The sequence below is a fragment of the Falco cherrug genome, chromosome 4, assembly GCF_023634085.1.
Source record: "Falco cherrug isolate bFalChe1 chromosome 4, bFalChe1.pri, whole genome shotgun sequence".
NCBI lineage: Eukaryota > Metazoa > Chordata > Aves > Falconiformes > Falconidae > Falco > Falco cherrug.
In genome coordinates, this window is record NC_073700.1 from 83,875,380 (window position 1) to 83,893,702 (window position 18,323).

The 18,323-nt window shown below is 48.1% G+C and overlaps 1 protein-coding gene across 1 annotated transcript; it reads right to left on the reverse strand.

The window, feature by feature from the left end:
• Positions 1-15,736: 15,736 nt before the first annotated feature.
• Positions 15,737-16,297, reverse strand: FERD3L (Fer3 like bHLH transcription factor). The gene has a single exon (XM_005445098.1). It carries the CDS (start codon positions 16,295-16,297, stop codon positions 15,737-15,739), a length of 561 nt encoding a protein of 186 aa, XP_005445155.1.
• Between the last annotated feature and the right edge of the window lie 2,026 nt (positions 16,298-18,323).

Sequence of the window (18,323 nt, forward strand, 5' to 3'; positions counted from 1 at the left end):
CAGTCCCGGTGCGGCCGATGGCCCCGCTCCCTGCCACAGAGCCCGTTGGGCGCTCATTGCTGGCAGAGTTGCCCCACCAGTCCTCCGTTAGCCCCCTGGGTGAGCTTTCCTCCTTGGGTCTGCCATCCCACAGCGTGAGCGAACAGCAGCCTGCCCTAAACTTTCTCTTTTGGGAAACAGCTGGAACCAGTACCGGGGGCGGGGGGAAACAGGGGCTGACTGACCAGGCAAGAGAAGGCATGCCGGCACACGGACAGTGAGTGAGCACAGCTCCCCCGGCTTTCAGCTTGTCCCTGCGGTGTGTGCTGCAACCTGTAGGCCTCTCCACTCACCTCCACACCACGGCTTGTCCCAGGGAGCTTCAGGGGTTCCCTTGTGTTGCCAGCAGCTGCTGCCCCCAAGGTAAGAAGAACTGGCTCTCCTTCCCCCTCCCTCTCACCAATTTTGGCTGTGCCCAGAGCCTCAGTGCTCCTCTGGGGTGTTGAGCAGTGCCATTACAGAGCAAAGGTGGGAAACAGTAGTGGTGAGCATCGGTAGGCAGCTCTGGAGGCTTGCCCGCCTGCCTGCCTTCCTTCCTTCCTTTCTTCCTTCCTTCCCCCCATCTTTCCTTTCTCTCCCATTCTTCTTATGCAAAAAATACCGAAGTGCAAAACCAAACCTGGGTAACTGTTATTACCTTGCTGGGAATAGGACACTGGGGCAATGCCTGGATGGTGGAGACCCACATCAGCAAAATCAATGGAAATGATCCACTGCTTGAAAGGAGAAAGGGGCAGTGTCTCCAGAGGTGCTTTGGCAGGAGCCACAGCTTGTCTGGGTCACCTGAACTTTGAATGCGATGCAGGACATGACCTGCTTGCCATGGGGCAGGAGGAGGGTGTGTGGAGGAGGGTGTGCAGAGGAGGGTGTGTGGGAGAGGCAAGGACAGGTGAAGAGGCAGTATTACATGGTTTGGAAAATCAGAAAACACAGAGAAATGTAGGGGGAGGGTGACCTTGAAGAGAAAGGAGGGGCTGACTATGATAGATGGTTGGCTTTAGGGTCAGTTACTCCTCAGGGAAACTGCAGCAAAAGCAACCAGCAGTAGTTAGCAGAACATGTACGGTGCTACCTGGGACCTGCACACTTGCTGTATGAGCCATGACTACACAGAAACCCCTGTCATTTTCATTTTGGCTTTTGCTTCATCTTTGACTCACAAATCGTGCTCAGGAGCAAAGGAAATGAAGCCCATGCTCTTCCTGCCAAGACCCACCACAGGAGCGCAGGGGTAAGCCAGGTAAGCTGTGGTGGCAGCGGTCTGGCCCAGGGGGCATGCCCTTGGGCTGGCTGTGGGAGCCTGCCTGGATCCCCCAGGCCTACTGGTGGGCAGCAACCCTGCCCAGTGCTGGAGTGTGTGCAGCTGTGTCTGGAGGAGTGTGGATATGTCAGAGGGTCAAGTCCAGGGGTCTGTGTGAGAGAAAAACATACTGGTGTGCTAACATGTGAGGTGTGTCTGTGTGTGGGTGTGTGTGCATGTGTAGCTGATCTTTTGCAGTGTGCATACACATGTGTGTTGGGAAGGAAGGGAAGCAGGGATTGTGTGGAGTTTTAAAATCAGCTCTGGTTTAGCTTGAAATACACAGTTCTGGTGGGGATGGGGGTGGAGGCTTTGTATTCCACACTAAATCAGTAATCATTGTGTAGTTCATACAGTGTTAAATTTTCTGTTTTGAACCTCCAAAAGGTTAGATAGACCTGCAGACCACTTTGGACCATGTCCTGTTCTCTGCTATGCATAGGCATGGCTTGGGTGAGGATTCTCCTGGCTCCTTGGGAAGGCTGTCAACCCTGCTTTGCTCTTTGGAGGTGGCAAGCAAAGCTGCACGCAGCTCCAGGGCCTTTCTAGGGATATTTCCAGGTCCATTCCTGCAAGGCTTCCCTAGGCCTTAGCTCAGGGAAGTGTGCGCTTTGGGATCAGCCCTTACATGGGGCACTGTTAGGACGCAGAGAACTCCAGCATTTTGTCAACTGTTCAGTAATGTGTAACACTTGTAAAGTAATCATCCCAATTACAGGTGTGGGTGTGAACATGGAGCTAAATAAATCACAAGCTCCTAGGAAGTAGCACCCATTAGCTGCTGAGACTCAGGTGGGGGCAAGCAGGGTCTACCTTAGCCAGGCAGAAGCACCACAGCTTTGAGGGGAGTGGGCTGACAGCTTGATTCTTTCTTTTATTTTTGTTGAAGAAAGAGTGAAAGGTCTGATTTTGTCTGCCTGTTTATAAATCAGTGCAGAAGTGTGAGAACTAGCGTGCTCAAGATCTGGTGGTTACACCTTACAACGTTGCCCACCAATGTGTTTTGTGCATACATGCAAATTACAACCGGGTTGCAATAGGCTGTTCAGTATTCCCTATATGGCATGCATATACACACATTGTAATTTAGCTCTCAAAGGCTATTCACTGTGGTGAAACACCAAAATCTCACACTGGTGGGGATTCCTTGGGATATTCAGCGACGTAACTGTCACACACGTGCACACACAGGGACAGGCTCCCTGGGTATTTCATGCGGAAGCCTTCAGTCCGGTGTTTCCACAGAAGCTGTACCTTTAAGACCTGTTTCAAAGACCACTGAAATCAGCCGGTTTCCCCACCGGTGTCCATGGCCAGGTATTCTAATTCCTGCAGATGTCAAGTGAAAGCCTGGTCGAGGCCCAATGGCTTCCAAAGGGACAAGAGACCCACCAGCAACTTTCCGCGCTGACACTTATGCTGTGATTTGCTCGGTGTTGAAAGCACGCCAGCTCCACGTGCTGAGAACCCCCGCTGTGCCCTGCTGCACACCCGCGCGGAGCAGCGGCAGGCGGCCGGAGCGGGTGTGTGAAGGGGCTGAGAGCGGGGCCCATTTTTCTGCTTCTTTTTCTCTCTCCCCGCTCACTGCGGCAGCCCCACAGCCAGGGACGCGGGCGGGCTGCCGGGCCGCCCGGCTCTCCCTGCCCCGCCACCGGGGCCCGCGGGCCGGGCAGCTGCTGCGCGGCGCCGCCGGCGGGGCTGGGGCCGCCGGGCTGTGCGGCCGGCGACCACCGGAGGGCACGATTCCCCGCCGGTCCCCGCTCCGGCCGCGGCGGGCACGGCTCCCAGGTGAGTCGCTCCCCCCTCGGGCAGGGCTAGGCGGGCGTCCTCCGTGCTCCCGCGGCAGCCCACGTCCTTTCGGGCTGGGTCACGCCCGTTTCACCGCGCCCGGGTCTGTCGCACGGAGTCCTTTCGGCCACCCCCGAGGGTTTCCTCTCGCTCCGGGGGACCCGGCCGCCGCGGGGCCGTGGCTGGCCAGGGGAGTGCACCGGCACACGGATCCTCCGTGGACACACGGACGGTTCCCACTGGTGTGCTGCTAGCGCGGGGCGCTCTGCCTCTCGCTTCGTTCGGCAGCTGTGGAAAACAGAAGGGTAACACGGGAACCCTTCAAGGAATCAGTTTCCTTGCCAGAAGGACTGCAGCGACTTTTATTTTTCAAGCTCATTGTGATGTGGCCGTTTATCTGAAAGCCTAACGGCTTGCTTGCACAGGAGGACGTGACCGTGGCTTTCCTGAACTTCCCCGAAGCTCATCCTCGGCCTCCCAGCGCTCCCAGCCCCTGCGGTGCAAGGCCGGCCCAGCGCCCCCGGCGCCCCCGGCGCCCGACCGCCCGCGGGGCTGCGGCAGCGGCAGGGAGCGCTGCGCCGCCCTGAGCCCGGGCTGCGGCTCCCGTTCCCGCTGCGGCGTCCCTCCCTCTCTCTCTCCCTCTCTCTCTCCCTCCCTCTCTCCCTTCCTCCCTCCCTCTCCCTCCCTCCCCGTCTTCGCGCAGCGCAAGGCCAAGGAGTGCCTGTGTCCCGTTATCAAACCAGCGATCCCACAGGGGAGACAGGTGTCCAAACAAATTAGGACCTGAAAATTATTTGCAACCCGTGTTTTAATAGAATATCTTTTATTTATATGTGCTTTATTCGGATCCAGAATTAATTCGTGGCGGTGGGTAGGGGTTTTTAAGCAAACCACGAATACCTTGCTGGAAGCCTGAGTGGTATCCCCTCCTCTACCCCAGAGAAGACCAGTCCCTCTCTTCACAAGACATCAAGATATCTAATGCTGTGGTGGAGCTTTGCCCCTAATTGTGGCTCTGGGTCTTGTTTATGTGGTTTCATGTCTAAATCTGAAAAGACTGCTTAGTAAAACAAGCTTATCTGCACTCCAGGGGATGGTAGTTATTTATATTAATAATGGAACCAACTTACTATTTCAGCTCCTTTGATTTTTGGGTGGTTTTTTTGGCTTTTCCATCTCTTCCATCTTTCCTGAACTATGTAAATATATCTTCGTTGTATTTTTTGTATCCTCCTGCTCCCACACATTACTCACATCAATATATTCAATCTTTCAGTACACTTGGCCCATGGAAACTCCATAAAACTTCAGGCCTTTTTAACCACAAATTTTGCTTTTTCTTCCAAGGCAGGGGAGGGCACACCTTGGGCAAAGATGATGGATAAAGCATTCCACAAAGCTTTCTTCTTACGGGTGGACTCAAACTCTCCTTGCAGCACATGCAATTCGACTCAGAGTCCTATAGCCAGAATTTCAGCATGGAAGCAGGCTTTTCACCCACCGGCGATGTCTGCACCCTGGGGAAGAATCCCCTGTGTCTCCTACTCAGTATGGTCTCCTTTAGACTTACAGTCACTCTCGGGATTTCACAGATGAAGATGAAAAAAAGGGTCATGTGAGAAACAACCATGACTCTCAAGAATCCCATAGGAGTTTGTTAGACAGGGTAATAGGCTCGCCTTTACCTCTGGTAAAGCCTGGTGTGAGGGAAAAGACCTGGAAGGTCATTCTAACATACACATATGCTCTCCTAGGTAAATGGAATTTTTTTTTGATTGGTAGCCTGACTGAATGCCAGGTCTGCAAGTTGGAACCGATCCACCTCCTCCTCCTCCCAGCCCGAGACCACACAGGGCTGCTGACTGTAGCCACACAGAGGAGGGGAACCTGGAGGGGAAAGGTTCACAGAAATGAACACCCATCTCATTCTTTCCACAGTTACCTTACTTCTGAGGACAAGTACTTAGAGCTAGAAGACCTTTTGAGAGAGCAGAGGTTTATTTCCATCTCTGCTAGTTTGTATCCCCTTTCAGAACAGGCAGTCAGAGTGGAATAAAAGTTTATGTATTTCTTTCTAAGTGGGGAGTTGTAATTATTTTATGCTATGGGCTATCAGCTATGATGCCTAAAGATCTACTGTACAGCATTATCCCTCATTTTACAGCCCCAGTCTCATTTGCCTGCCTCTAGAGTACAAGGTGATGATTATTCAGGGTACCTTGCTCACTAAGATTGGTCTGTGCATAGGTCCACACCCTGGTTTTAATTTCTGACCAAAGGTCATATAGTAGGTCAGAAAATGAAGCTGATCTAGAGCACAAATCTTGGTTACCAAATTCCAAAGGCAATTTTCCACAAGAGGCAATAGTTTATCAATACGCTGAAGTAAATTAACACAAATTCACTCTTCATGCATGCATACATGTATGTATGTGTCTATCTATGTACTCTGACCTCCAGACAAGAGTCTGTATTTGTATCTATGCTGTATTGTAAAATACCATGTTGCTTCAGCTTCTGTCTTGGAATGTATCTATATCAAACATATTTTTATGCCAAAATCTTCTATGTGACCTTGCAGTACTAAAACTAGTTCCTGTCAGAAGCAGAGAAATACTCGCTTTACCTTTCAGAACATTTGTGCTTGCATGCATTAAGGACTTGGTCCAAAATCCTTTGATGTCAAGGGGAGTGTTTCAGTGGGCTTTGGATCAAGCCCTAAAATTGGTCAAATAAATCTGAAATAAAATAAAAATGAAAACATGTCCAGGCTAAGAGTATTGTTGAATAAAAAAAATTTCAGAGAGGCTGCCTTTGGATTAAAGGGTCAGTCATTATTCCTTAATATTTAGCTGAATTTGTAGAATTTTCCATGATTTAAAAATAATCCTTTACATGAAGGTTGTAATTTGTTTTCAGTTTTCAAAACATCCATATTTTGCTGCACAGTAGAAATGTGGTTGTTGACCTAGTAAGCACAAGGATGATTTGAGCTCAGTGGTATAGATATGGGCTGGACCTTAAACAGTAAGATATGGCCCAAATTTTCAAAGTCAGAGCAGACACTTCAGTCCAAAATACCCTCCTGACTCGAGAGTATGTTCAGCTTTATGTCTCAGTTCATATTCGAGCCATTGATGAAATTTTCTAATGTCTGATCTAATGTTATTCTTTGCTGTTACACACTTCGCAAAAGGGATAATGTAGCTCTTGGTCACAGCAGATGTAATTAATTCAAAGGCAGAGAATGTTCAGTAGAATATAGCAAGGGCTTTATTACAAAACAGTGAAGTTTACACCTCAGTTGGTAATCCTTTTCTCTACAACAATACATAGTATTTAAAAGCATACTTTTTAATAAAAAAGAAGGCAATATAAAAACAAATTACAGCCTTACAGAGGCCGCACTGCTTCCTTGTAGTCATTGTATCAGAGGTTTGGGTAATTTGAATGATGTATGTCTGCAGGAATTTTTGCTGAACGAGGTTTATTTGACAGTAAAATGGTCATCGTTCCTTTCAAAGAGATAGAAGTTTGATCAATTATGTTGCAATGGCTTACAGCCATATGCTATCTACAGTGACATTTATGATCTATTTTGGTTATCCCCAGATGGCCTTCAACCTAGCTATTATCTGCCAGCATGTTAAACTTTTGGTCAGTGGAAATCCTTTAGTGTCTTGGAAAGACTCATGATGTCGTCTTCTGGCCAGATTCCGTTATGGCTAACTACAACTTTATCTACATTCAACGTATGTAATTGAGTGGCTGTGGTATGGCACACTGTCAGTTGGCTTAATTTCAATCAAGAAAGATAATTTTCTGTATTTTCTTTCCTATAACACTGTGTCATGTTGCTGTACAAAGTGAAACAGCTGCCACATTCTCCTTCTCAAAGACGCATCCCAGAATGGGCTGTCTCTTCCGAGCGGACAACGTAGCCTCCAATTTGGCAGGTAAAATATTGCAACACCAAATCCTTCCATCTGTGGTTTCATGTTGTCAGTTCATTGCAGGAACTAATAGTCTGGTCTAGATGTCAAACTATCTGATTTGTTAGTGTAGCTGGCAGGTTAACTGTCTACGTCTTACCATTTCCGCACAGAATTCTCTGTGGGTAGTTAATTTCATCCAAAAAAGAGAAAAAAAATAACCATGTTTGAAGATTAGATGTGCTGTTGGGAAATTAAGTTCTTAATGCTAAATCACATGTATAATAGGAGGTACTTCATAATTGCTTACATCAAGGGTAAGGGCCAACCCAAAGGCGTAGAGACAGGAGGGAAAAAGGCCATACAGTCACTCAGCTGCCACTACAAGAAACAGGCTTTGTGTAGGTCAGAAGCAAGCTATACTGCTATAAAGAAACAGAAGATGCTCTTTCATTCCTTGTGGTTATGGGAGTCATTGTATTTCTTTGCACATACCCCTCCCAAACTGTTCACTGAGGCAAAAAAAGGATTTCCACTGCTCCTTAAGTCATAGAGGTTAGGAAAATATTACATGACAAGAAGTTCCTGTTAAGCTCTGCTCAAGAGCATTTGCAAATGTTATCTGAAATCTATGCTGGAATATGTGCTGCTGCAAGGACACTGAAACTGAAGGGAATGGACTAGCAGCTCCCCAATAACAGCTGTGGCACTGCAAACGATGCAGATAACATCACCCCATTTGCAATACAGATGCAGGACAGCAGTGTCATACAGGTTGTAGTAGCATTATACATAGAGTAGAAAGAAACCACGGCAAATGCAGCTCGTGTTTTTCCTAGGTTTTCACTGACTAGGAAACCTCCCTGATGCCGCCAGCATTTCCACAAAGCTGTTGTAAGGCAAACATTACCAATCTCCTTGTCTACCTCCTGTCATTTAAAAATGTGTCATTGGATGTTTTCAGTAAAAGAAAAGATTTTCGGCATAAAGCCTCCTCTTTTCATCTCTGAGGTCACACTGCCTCTTTGGGGTGATATTGGGTGTTTCTGTGGTATGGAAGTGATTCAGAAACCTTCCCAATAAACAATGCTAATGACCCATAGCTTCACAAAAACTGTTTTGGGAGAAGAAGCAGGGTTGAAGGAGGTGTCATAAGAACTTTTCACTTTCTGTGCCATTCTCAGCTACCTAGTATGTCTTTTCAGCTTGGAGGCAAAACCCACTGACCTTATACTCCAAAATCCTCTCCAGTAGAAGACTTGGCTTATGGGCTGGATCCTTCAAAGGATTTGGCCAATGGCACGTTGCAGATTCATGCTTTTACTGCTCTCAAAGAGAGTATGATGAATCTTTGGTTTTTTTTCAGGAAATATGCTTGTGTATTTTAAATATGACAAGTACCATATGTTCTCATCATAGCTTTGGTAGAACTCCTTTCCAAGGGAAAACCCTATGCTATACCCAGTCTATGGGTATGACAGTTGTGATCTGAGAGGGTATACTGTAATCATTCCGTTCTGGGATGTGTGGAAGATATAACCGTGAGAATGGATTTATGCTAATGTCAAACCATGTATGGTTGACAGAATAAAGTAATGGACATGTGAATGTCTCCAGATTTAATACCTTGGAGCTGGTAAAGGTGTTTTTGGCAACAGGACTTGAACTCCATCTTACCAAGGCTTGGTTTAGTAGTTCAAGCACAGTTATCAGTACTTCAGTGAAAGCTCCATTTGCTCATGATTAAAATTTAGGTTCTATATGTCAAGAAGGTGGCACCTGATGAGGACCTAAACTATCAGTTTAACCATACTTGGCAACATTCAAGATATCTGCAAAGAAAATTTGAACTGGCTCAGATGTAATATGAAATGAATTCCACGCGCCTTCAAGTAAGGCAGGGAAAGATCTGAGATAGCCCTTCACTTCACAGTCTCTCAATCATCTTTTTCCTTTTTTCTTTTTTCCTTTTTTTTTTCTCTTCTTCATGACTTATTCATCATCCTACAACTTCTCTTGCATCTGCTAGTTTGCAGAGTTATGATAGTTAAGGATGCTGTGGAATTACTGCAGTGTTCTGGCATATCATTAAAATATGATTAAAAATAGATTAAAACATCTTTCTGTATGTTCACTTAATGGTTTCTACTTTTTGTTTTATGTGTGATAATACTAACAACAAAAATGTGAACTACTTAAAAGTGTAAGCACTCCCAAATGGCCCAGATGATATTGCTGAGTCCTGGATCTCTGATTCAGCTCAAAGTTATTTAAGAATAATTTTTAAACTATTCCTGTACTACAAAAATTTCCTGCCAACTCAATGGCTTAGTTATGTACATTATTCTAAAAGACTTCATAGGAGCTTAGATGGCCAAGATCAGGTCCAAGAGCACCTTGAAACATCTGAAACACTTCAGCATTTGGATAATTACATACTTTTGGGGCCAACCCACATTTCTCTTTGGAAAATGTTTCCCCTGCATGGCTGCAGACAACAGATGGATCATATGATCTCTGCATTTGGAAAGATGGCATAATTCTGGCAGACTGTCAGTTAAGTGAAGGGGGCTGATTTCAGATCCTCATTAAGAAAATATACAACCACGCGGAGTGGACTGAATGGCAGAATGTGATCACTGGCGCCAGCTTTAATAGAAATTGTAGCACACTGTTGCAACATGAAATCTGATGTGCTGTGGCTGGATCTAGCTCTACTGGGTTTTGCGTTCATTTTTCAAACAAATGCATTTTAAAGGAGACATTTTTTGTATTGCAAGGGTCCTCAGTTTGCCAGGAGAGAGAGGAGCAGAGCAATGGAGGAGTAAAAGGGGAATTCAAAGGGCCACACCAGCTCTAGGGCCGAAGCAGGGCGTCAAGGCTTTTTTAGGTCTTCCCTTACATTTGCAAAAGTTTATATGTATTGTCTGTCTATTGAAACTTCTCTTTATATTTCTAATCTCTCATTGTATTTATTAGGGGGGTTGCTTTTTGCAACTGGCATTTTACCCAGAAACACCCACAGAGACAGCATGACCCCTTCCCACCACATGGCTTTGGGAGCAGCACCCAGTATCTCCTTTGCACCTGCATTTCCACAGAAAACCAACCCTGCCAAGCACCTAAGAGCCTGAGTGGGGATCCCAGGGCACTGTAAAATGCAATACAATTTTCCAGCATACTGGATATGAGCAGTAAGTGCACTGTAGTCACTAATCATAGCTGAAGAGAAAAGGGCTGATGGAGCTGCACACCTTCATTTCACCATCAAAGACAAAAATAATTGCTATGGCTTCAGGTCACCGCTTTTACATGCCCTTTGTTTCAGCAGCGACCTCCAAAAAATCAGGATCTTTATATGATATCTTATCTTTGTAATGCAAAAAGTGAATGATCCTAAATCATTGGTTGTTGTTTTCAAAGTCTTTGTTAAGCTACCTTCTACCCAGATCAGAGACATTATCTACCCCACATGAACCCGAACTGTTCAAGCAGTGATAGTGTTTGCTGTGGTATAATTATTCCTGTATCCTTTGTGCTATAGTCACCACTCTTTCCTCTAACAATTATAAATTTCAAAGGTCAGAGTTCATTAGCAAAGTTAAAGACTGTATAGTAAGTAAACAATGCTAGAAAAAAAAGAAGTATCAACATCTGTTTTAACTTCTCCTTCTCTCAGTTCATGTATTTATGGTGAAGATCCTCCTCTTTGCTGTGCAGAAAATCATAAAATGTACTACCTTCCCTTGAACTTGGCTTGGAGCAAGACAAGATGGAACTGGAAGTAACCTGGGCAATTAGTATCTTTCTTCTGCTTTCAGAGCTAAAGAGAGACAGTTAAACCAACAGAAGGCTCTTTATCTTCCTTTTTGAAATTATGGCAGTGCTATAATAGACCAGGCCTAGCACCTCAGGGTGCCTGATTACTTTGGTTTGAAATAAAGCTTGGTGTGACAATAGTGAAGTCTGTCTTTCTGCACTGCAATCACTGTATGTGGGAACCATCCTAAACCCCTCAGTGCAGGAGGAGATGGCCTGAGTCCCAGTTAAGGCACTGAATCCTTGGAGAGCAGTATAAACCACACTAAGATAATACAATGCACACAACAATTTGAATATGTTACAGTCCTTACAAGTATATATATCCATGTGAGAACTGATGATACAGAAGCAAAGCCTGCAGGATTGCTCCCCTACTTTGACTTCTCTGAAGGAACAGGAATTTCAGGTGTGTAAGGACCACTGGACTGGACTGTGGCTGGTGATCAGTGGAGTGGTGGCTGTAAGAAATTTCAGGGCCTTAAAATTTATTGCCAGCCAGACCAGAGATTACACCTGAAACTAGGACAGAGAAGGGAAAAAATAAAATCTGGTTGTAATACAGGCAAATTTTAAAATAATATATGAACTGTAGTTCTTAAAAAGCCATATTTTTAAGGCAGTTGCAGTTGAATATTTTTATTAGGTCAATTCTTTTATTCTGGGTGTACTGCTGTGATGAATGTTCATTTCAATATCTGAAACAAGCATGCTTTTTGGAGTAAAGTTTAATAGAAAATAATCTGAACTGATTATATTTAGCAACTTTTTAGAAAAGACAACAATTTTTACTGTACTACAAAAAGACTATAACCAGCATACCTATCCATCCTTCTAACTGTTCTGTTATACAAGTAGAAGGAAAAGCTTGGCTGTTATTGTTGCAGATTGGTAGTATTCAAGCCTAGTAAACCCAGCAAATTCTTAGGCAAATGGGGACTCAGCATGCACAGTAATCACATTTTAAACCTCAGTATTTTGGCTATTTTTAATATAAAAAAAAAACACAACAAAAAACAAAAGGACCAAGTTCATTGAAAGGACCAAAAGGGCTACATAAAAATTCTCTTTGAGAAGCACCACTGATCTGAAGGAGAACAAAAATAAATCAAAGACTCTTTTCTGTCACTTTTGCTTAGTACCCCTATGACTTCAAAAACCAATTTATTTTAAAGTTTGTAAAAGAAAAAAAAGAGTGTTGCTAGACTAAGACTTCACTTATCAAGTTTCATCCTGGAGGGAATTTTTATAGCTGAGTTATAAACCCTCCACACTAGAGTGTTTATAATGGAAACGCTGACAAATGCGATAATAAACACCAATCATGGGGCCATAGTAGCTGGTCAGAATGTGGATGCAGGAGTTTGCAGTGCTATCATAATATTTTGTTCTGTTTCCAGCACTAATTTGCTTAAACTTTCTTTCAGGTTGAGCAGCTGTAAAACAAGATCAGCCTGACTATAGATTGCAAAATGATTTGATTATTTATACTTCTCTTAGAAAGCTTGGAAATGTCTCTCAAATGTGATTTCATTTAGGCTTATTTTTTGGTTTACATGTCTGAATACTAATTGTAACACGATAGCTTCAAGGGAACTCAGCTTTCTACCAAAAGGCAGCCTTCAGTGGGCAAAGAGAATATAAACAAACCCGCCACAGACCAGGATCTGAAAATGGGTTATGATCAAACAGCTCTAAGGCTTAAAAACCCCCTTATTATCTTTTCCCAGAAGTAATTGACACTGTCAGATTTTGTTCTTAATGTGGTGATAATGGCATGGTGCTTTGGGGAGACCAAGGATGGGTTGGCCTCAGCCTTGGTGGCAGCAGGGTTTCTGAGCAAGGGAAAGGCCTTTCACTGCAGTGGGTGAAACCCTCACCTCGCTGAAGTTAGCAGCACTTTTGCATTCACTTCATTAGGCCCAGGGTTTCACTGGCTTCCCAAGCCTGACATGCTTTTGTATTGCACCATGACTCCCAGACTAGGATGCAGCTGTCTTGGATTGAGATGGGGATAAGGGGAGAAGAGACTCCACAGCCTTGTTATTTCAGAGAGATGGGATTGTGCTCCAGCAAGAAGCTTCTCTGCAATGTTTCCATAATTTGTTTATATTCTCAGCAGACTGAGCTTCCAGGACTTTGACGCATCCGCATGGGCCAAGTGATGGGTCAGTATGGTACCTTGCTGTTTTGCTGAGCTCTTCATGGGCATAAAGGCATGCTTTAGTTTTCATACAGGTGTCTAAGAAAAAACCAAACATCTAGACTACTGTCCTGCTTTATCTTTGCCAGTTCTGGAAAAACATGAAATATAAAAAAATCAAAGCCCCCTTCATCAAGTTCTTAGCTCCTATAAATCAATGTCTTACTGAGAGGCTTATCCAAAATCTTTGACGTAACACGAAATGCATCTCTATATTCTGTCTGTGCTGTTTGCATATTGCGTTCATTGGTTTATAGTGCAACTGCATTTTTTAATTTTTAATGTTATTTTTAGAATCAGTGGCTCATATAAGAATATTACTACTGTTCTGTATTGCTGCTGCAAATTTTCCAGTGATCCGTTAAAGATCAGGATTCATAATGCAGATTTTGATTTGTAATTGAAAATAAAATGTGAGGTTTTTTCTGCTTTAACATAAATATGAACAAATTCCAATGTTTTGTTATTAAACCAAGAAGAGAAAACCAATAATTTTTGAATTATCTGTTACAGACATGTTTACATTATGAATCTCTTAACTAAGACTCTGTGTGCTATAGAGTTGTAATTTCATCCAGTGACATGAGCAAGAAAAAATACGAAAAGGTATGTAAACATGCTGTAGAAATCAAGTTGTATAGAGATCACAGAGAAATGGTGCTAAGAAGTGAATATTAAATTGTGTACTTCATTGTCCTTGAAGAATTTGTCTTCATCATTTTGCTTGAGACAGTGGTAACAGTAAAATACATCTGGGTCATGTGGACAGTTGTTGATTTTGGAATATTGTTCATTCTTAGTTCTTTTTTCACTTTATTTTTAGAAAAAAACCCCACAAAACAAAACCCAACAAAACCAAACCAAACACAAAACCATGTGAAGAGGTGAAACATCCCAGTTTCTAGAGAGGATCCAGCTGTGTTAACTGTCCAACTGCCTCTTGGAAGAAAAGCATCCTGACAACTGGAAAGCAGATGCAATGTGTGGAGTCAGGGAGGTCAACAGAAACTAGTGGAAAAAAGAAACCAAGGAAACAAGTGAAAAGAGTAAGAATATTGGAGTATTAATACAGGATATTGGATCACTCATGATAACATTAAAGTGAAAGGAATGAGAAAAAGAAGGGGAATCACCACAGGAGCTGACAAAACATGAGAGAAGAAATCAGAGACACAAGGGTGCAATTTAGACCTTAGCCATACTAGCCTGAATCCAGGGTAAATCTTGATTTCACTGATGTCACGACAATTGTATGCAGCGGAGACAAAAGCTGTCCTGCGAAGTCACGCAGAAGCAGTGCGTGGGTGGGACACCGGCTCCCCGGGCTGGGGCAGGCTGGGCCGGGCCGCGTGCTGCCCGCCTGCTGCGGGCACGAGGGGAGCCCCGGCCCCGGCGGTGCGGGCAGGTCCCGGCGCCGGGGGAGCGGCGTGCGGCGGCAGGCACTGCAGGAAGGGCCGGAGGGAGGCCGGGGAGGCTTCCAGGGAGACCCCCGGGCCCCTTGCCCCTCTCGCAGCCCGGCCACGGCCACCCCCTCCGCTGCCGGTCGCCCTGACTCTCGCCCCGGTAATAAGCGGCTGGGGGGCGTTAGTAGGTAACGCTAAAAAAACGGTCCCCGCCGGGAGCCCTGTCCCCATCCCCAGGGTACGGCCGGCCCGGGCTTCCACCTGCCCTCCCGCTCCGGCTTTCCGGGTTGTTTTTATTTATTTCCTCTCCTCGAAGCAGTGACACGGGGGGGTGGGAGGGGGGGGGTGGGGGCTGTGGTGGCCGGAATCCGGTGAGAGAGTAAAGGTCTCCGCCTGACCTCCCCAGAATCAAAGCCCACAAGCTCACACGTTTTCTCTCTCAGGAAACGCAAACGGCTTCCCAGGCCGGCCCCGCCGGTGCCGCGGAGCCTGCGGGGCGTCCCGGCCAGCCGCCGTGCCGTGCCGAGCCCCGCCGTGCCGTGCTGAGCCGTGCCGTGCCGAGCCCTCCTCCGCCAGCTCCCGCCCGCTGCGAGCCACGGCGCCGGCCGCCCACACGCAAGGACGGAACTGGTCCCGGGAAGAAAGCCGTGACAACAAACGGTTGTGTCCAGATGTTCCGCTTTACTGCCCTGTGACACACGGCATGGACTTGGCAGGCTGGGTTTCAAAGGGAAGGGAGTTACTATTTATTTTTTTAAAAAAGCAGAAAGCGCGAGGTTAAAATGCGCACGCCGGGGTTGTGCCGGTCGCCGGCGGGCAGCGGGGCGGGCAGCTGGAGCCCCTGGAGCCCCTGGAGCCCCGCTCTGCCACGGCAACGGCTCCGCGGCCGCGGCCGAGCCTTCCTCGGAAGCAACAAATGGCGAAAGCTGTAGAGCAAGCGGGCGCCGCAAGAGAAACCCAAGGGCCTCAGACCTGCATTTTCTTCCCTTCCCTTTACGCAAATTATATATATTAGCAAATCTACACATGCGGAGCCTCTCCACCCCTCCCCACTCCTGCCCCCGCCCCCAGCGCACGCTTCCCCAAAGGCTCCTCGTTCTGCATCCCGCACCTCCGCCGTCCTGGCTGCGGTGAGAAGCCAAGGCAGGAGCCACAGCTCCTGCGCCCCGAGGAGACAGGCGCCGGCGCCACCTGCTCGGTGCCGTGCGGGGTGCCCGGCCCCCAGCCCCGTCCCGCTGGGCCCCGGCGCTCCCTAGCTCGCCTCCTGCCCGCCGCAGCCGCCCAGGAGCTCAGTCATGAAGGAGATGTACACTATGGCCAGGCGCAACGTCTCTATCCGGGAGAGCCTCTTCTCGTAGGCGAAGGTGGGCACCTTCTTCCTCAGCTGATCAAACGCTTCGTTGAGGTTGAACATCCTTTTCCTCTCCCGTATGTTGGCAGCCTGGCGCTGGGCGTAGGTGATAACCCGCTTTCTCCTGGGCCTGTCCAGGAGGGAAGCGCAGCGCATCCTCTCCTCCTCCTCTTCGTCTTCGGGATCTCCATCTCCGAAGGCAGTCAGGGGCAGCCCCCGGGCCATCCCCTCCCGGAGCGACAGGGCTCTGTCCCCGAAGGCAGGCCCGGAGGTGACTTCGCAGAGCCCCAGGCCCGGCCTGGCCCTGGGGGGAGCCTGGGGGGTGCCCAGGGAGAAGTCGGCTACAAAATCCAGCACCGAGGCGCCCAGCAGCCCCTCCGGGCAGGGCACTTGCGGGGCTCTGCCGTGCAGCTCATCCAGCAGCCCCGGGCGCTGGTGGGCTGGAAAGAGGCTGGCTGACATCTTACTTCAGAGAGGGCTTAATCTGGTCCCCCATCCCCAGCCCCGGCGGCGTTAATATTTATAACCCCCCGGATAACAGGATTAGCAGGGCTAGAAAGAGCGGCTGTAAAATTTCTCGCCGTGATGCTGATGAGAGGAGACAGGCAGCCCCCTCGGGGACGCGTGGATGCTCCCGAGAGAGAAGTCCCCAGCGAGTCAATCCTGTCACAGCGATCAAGGACAGTTCCTTCTTGGCAAAACCCTCCGCTCTTACCTGCTGAGCACTTTTGTCTCTTCTTACACACCCGCAACCAAACGATTTTCAGCCTCTTTAAAGCCCGCAGCCGCAAAGCCGGGTCCTCACTGGGCTTGTTTTCCTGCTTTCTGTCGGGATCTCTGAACCTTGAGAACCAGCCTGACAATTGATGTCAGGCAAGTGCATGTATGCTTTTAATGATGTCCTGAAGAGGGGACCTGCACGCAGAGGGTCACCGGGGAATGTTTACCCTGTATCCCAGCGCAATGGGAACTGAATGACAGGACCTCCATTAGCCTAAGTAAGCATTGTAGGGGACCCGATATTGCATTCCCAGTAGTAACTGTTGGAATCGTCTCTCCATTCCCCCTAAATCCCCTTCAGCTAGAGTTCAAACATCTTTCCGGTAAAAGGCAGCTTCGTAAAGCTCATTTCGGTTCAGGCAATCTCAAAGCACTTGCTTTGAAACACCTTCCTCCTGCCCATGAGTCGAGGATAAGCTGATCCTGTTCAGGGCAAGCGGTTGCTCTTACACCTTTGGCCGGTCGCAGACGGCGCACAGAGGAATCAGCCTGACTGCACGCACTGATAACGCGGGACACGTAGCGCAAAAGCAAAATATCGCGAAATGCCTATAAACACACCCGCACACCCGACACCGCCGAATACCTTTCTTTGATCAAGGTTTCCTTGGGGACGGACGTGGGGGATTGTTTTGCTTTTCTCTTGGGAGGCTGGAAGAGGTTAGGGCTCGTGTCTTCACCCTCCCACACCACGGACTGTCCCTAAATAAACAGCCCGGCCCCGGCAGTGCCTGGCAGTGTGGGACACGCCCGGGTTGAATCGGGTGGGTTTCCTTTGGCACCCCACTTGTGCACACCGGAGTGCCTGGCCGTCACCCCCGCGCTGCCTTCCTAAAGCCTCATCTTCGCCTTTGTCATGCATTGTCGCCACTCTCGCTTTGGGGCTAATTAGTCTCTAATTTCTAAAGGGATTTCAAAGCCTGACAGATCAAAGGAGGTGGGTGGGGGCGGCCGAAGGCTCCCGCTCCGCGAAAATCCTGCCCCTTAGCCGACGGGACCGCAAAAGTTTCTCACCGCGGGCCGGGATCTGCAGTCAGTTACAGCACAGCGAGCGAGCCACGCATCCCCTTTTCCTGGGAAAGACGCGGCGGGAAAGACCCTTCCCCTCCCACTGCCCCCCGCCCCCCGCGCCCCCCGGCTCCGCGGGCCGTCGGTGGCGGTGGCGGGCCGGGCGCTGGCTGCGCGGCGCGGCGCGGCGCGGTGCGGAAGGTGAGCGGCCGCGCAGCTACCTTGGACAGCTCCGGGGCGGGCCGGCGGCGTGCGGGGGCCGGCGGCGCGGCGGCAGCGGGGCCCTGCTCCCGGCGGCCGCCCCGGCCCGGCAGCCCACCGCTCCCGCCCGGCCGCACCACCTCCGCTGCCGCTGCTCGGCGAGGGATCGGCGGCGCCGTGTCTGCTGTAACGATCTACCGGCGTGCCTCAGGCTAAATAAAGAGCGAGTAGCGGGGAGACCGCTTTTGTTCTTCCTAGAGGTTTCTTGGCGAGAGTCGCTCAGAGACGTGCTTACTGGTGACAAATACCGTTCATTAAAACACCTGGTGAATGAACTAATGAGGCAAAGAGGAGCTCTAAAACGTCTGTTAAGAGAAGCGTTGACTAGAGAGCACCCAAAAGTAACAGTGATTTGAAGAGCTCTACGTGTTGAGTGCTATATAAAAACCTCGGTGGAAGAAAGATCAGATAGACATTTATTATCGATCCGCAAAGGAAT

Bases quoted from the DNA above. Each gene is read 5' to 3' on its own strand.
- FERD3L (XM_005445098.1), bottom strand. From the start codon at position 16,297: ATGTCAGCCAGCCTCTTTCCAGCCCACCAGCGCCCGGGGCTGCTGGAT.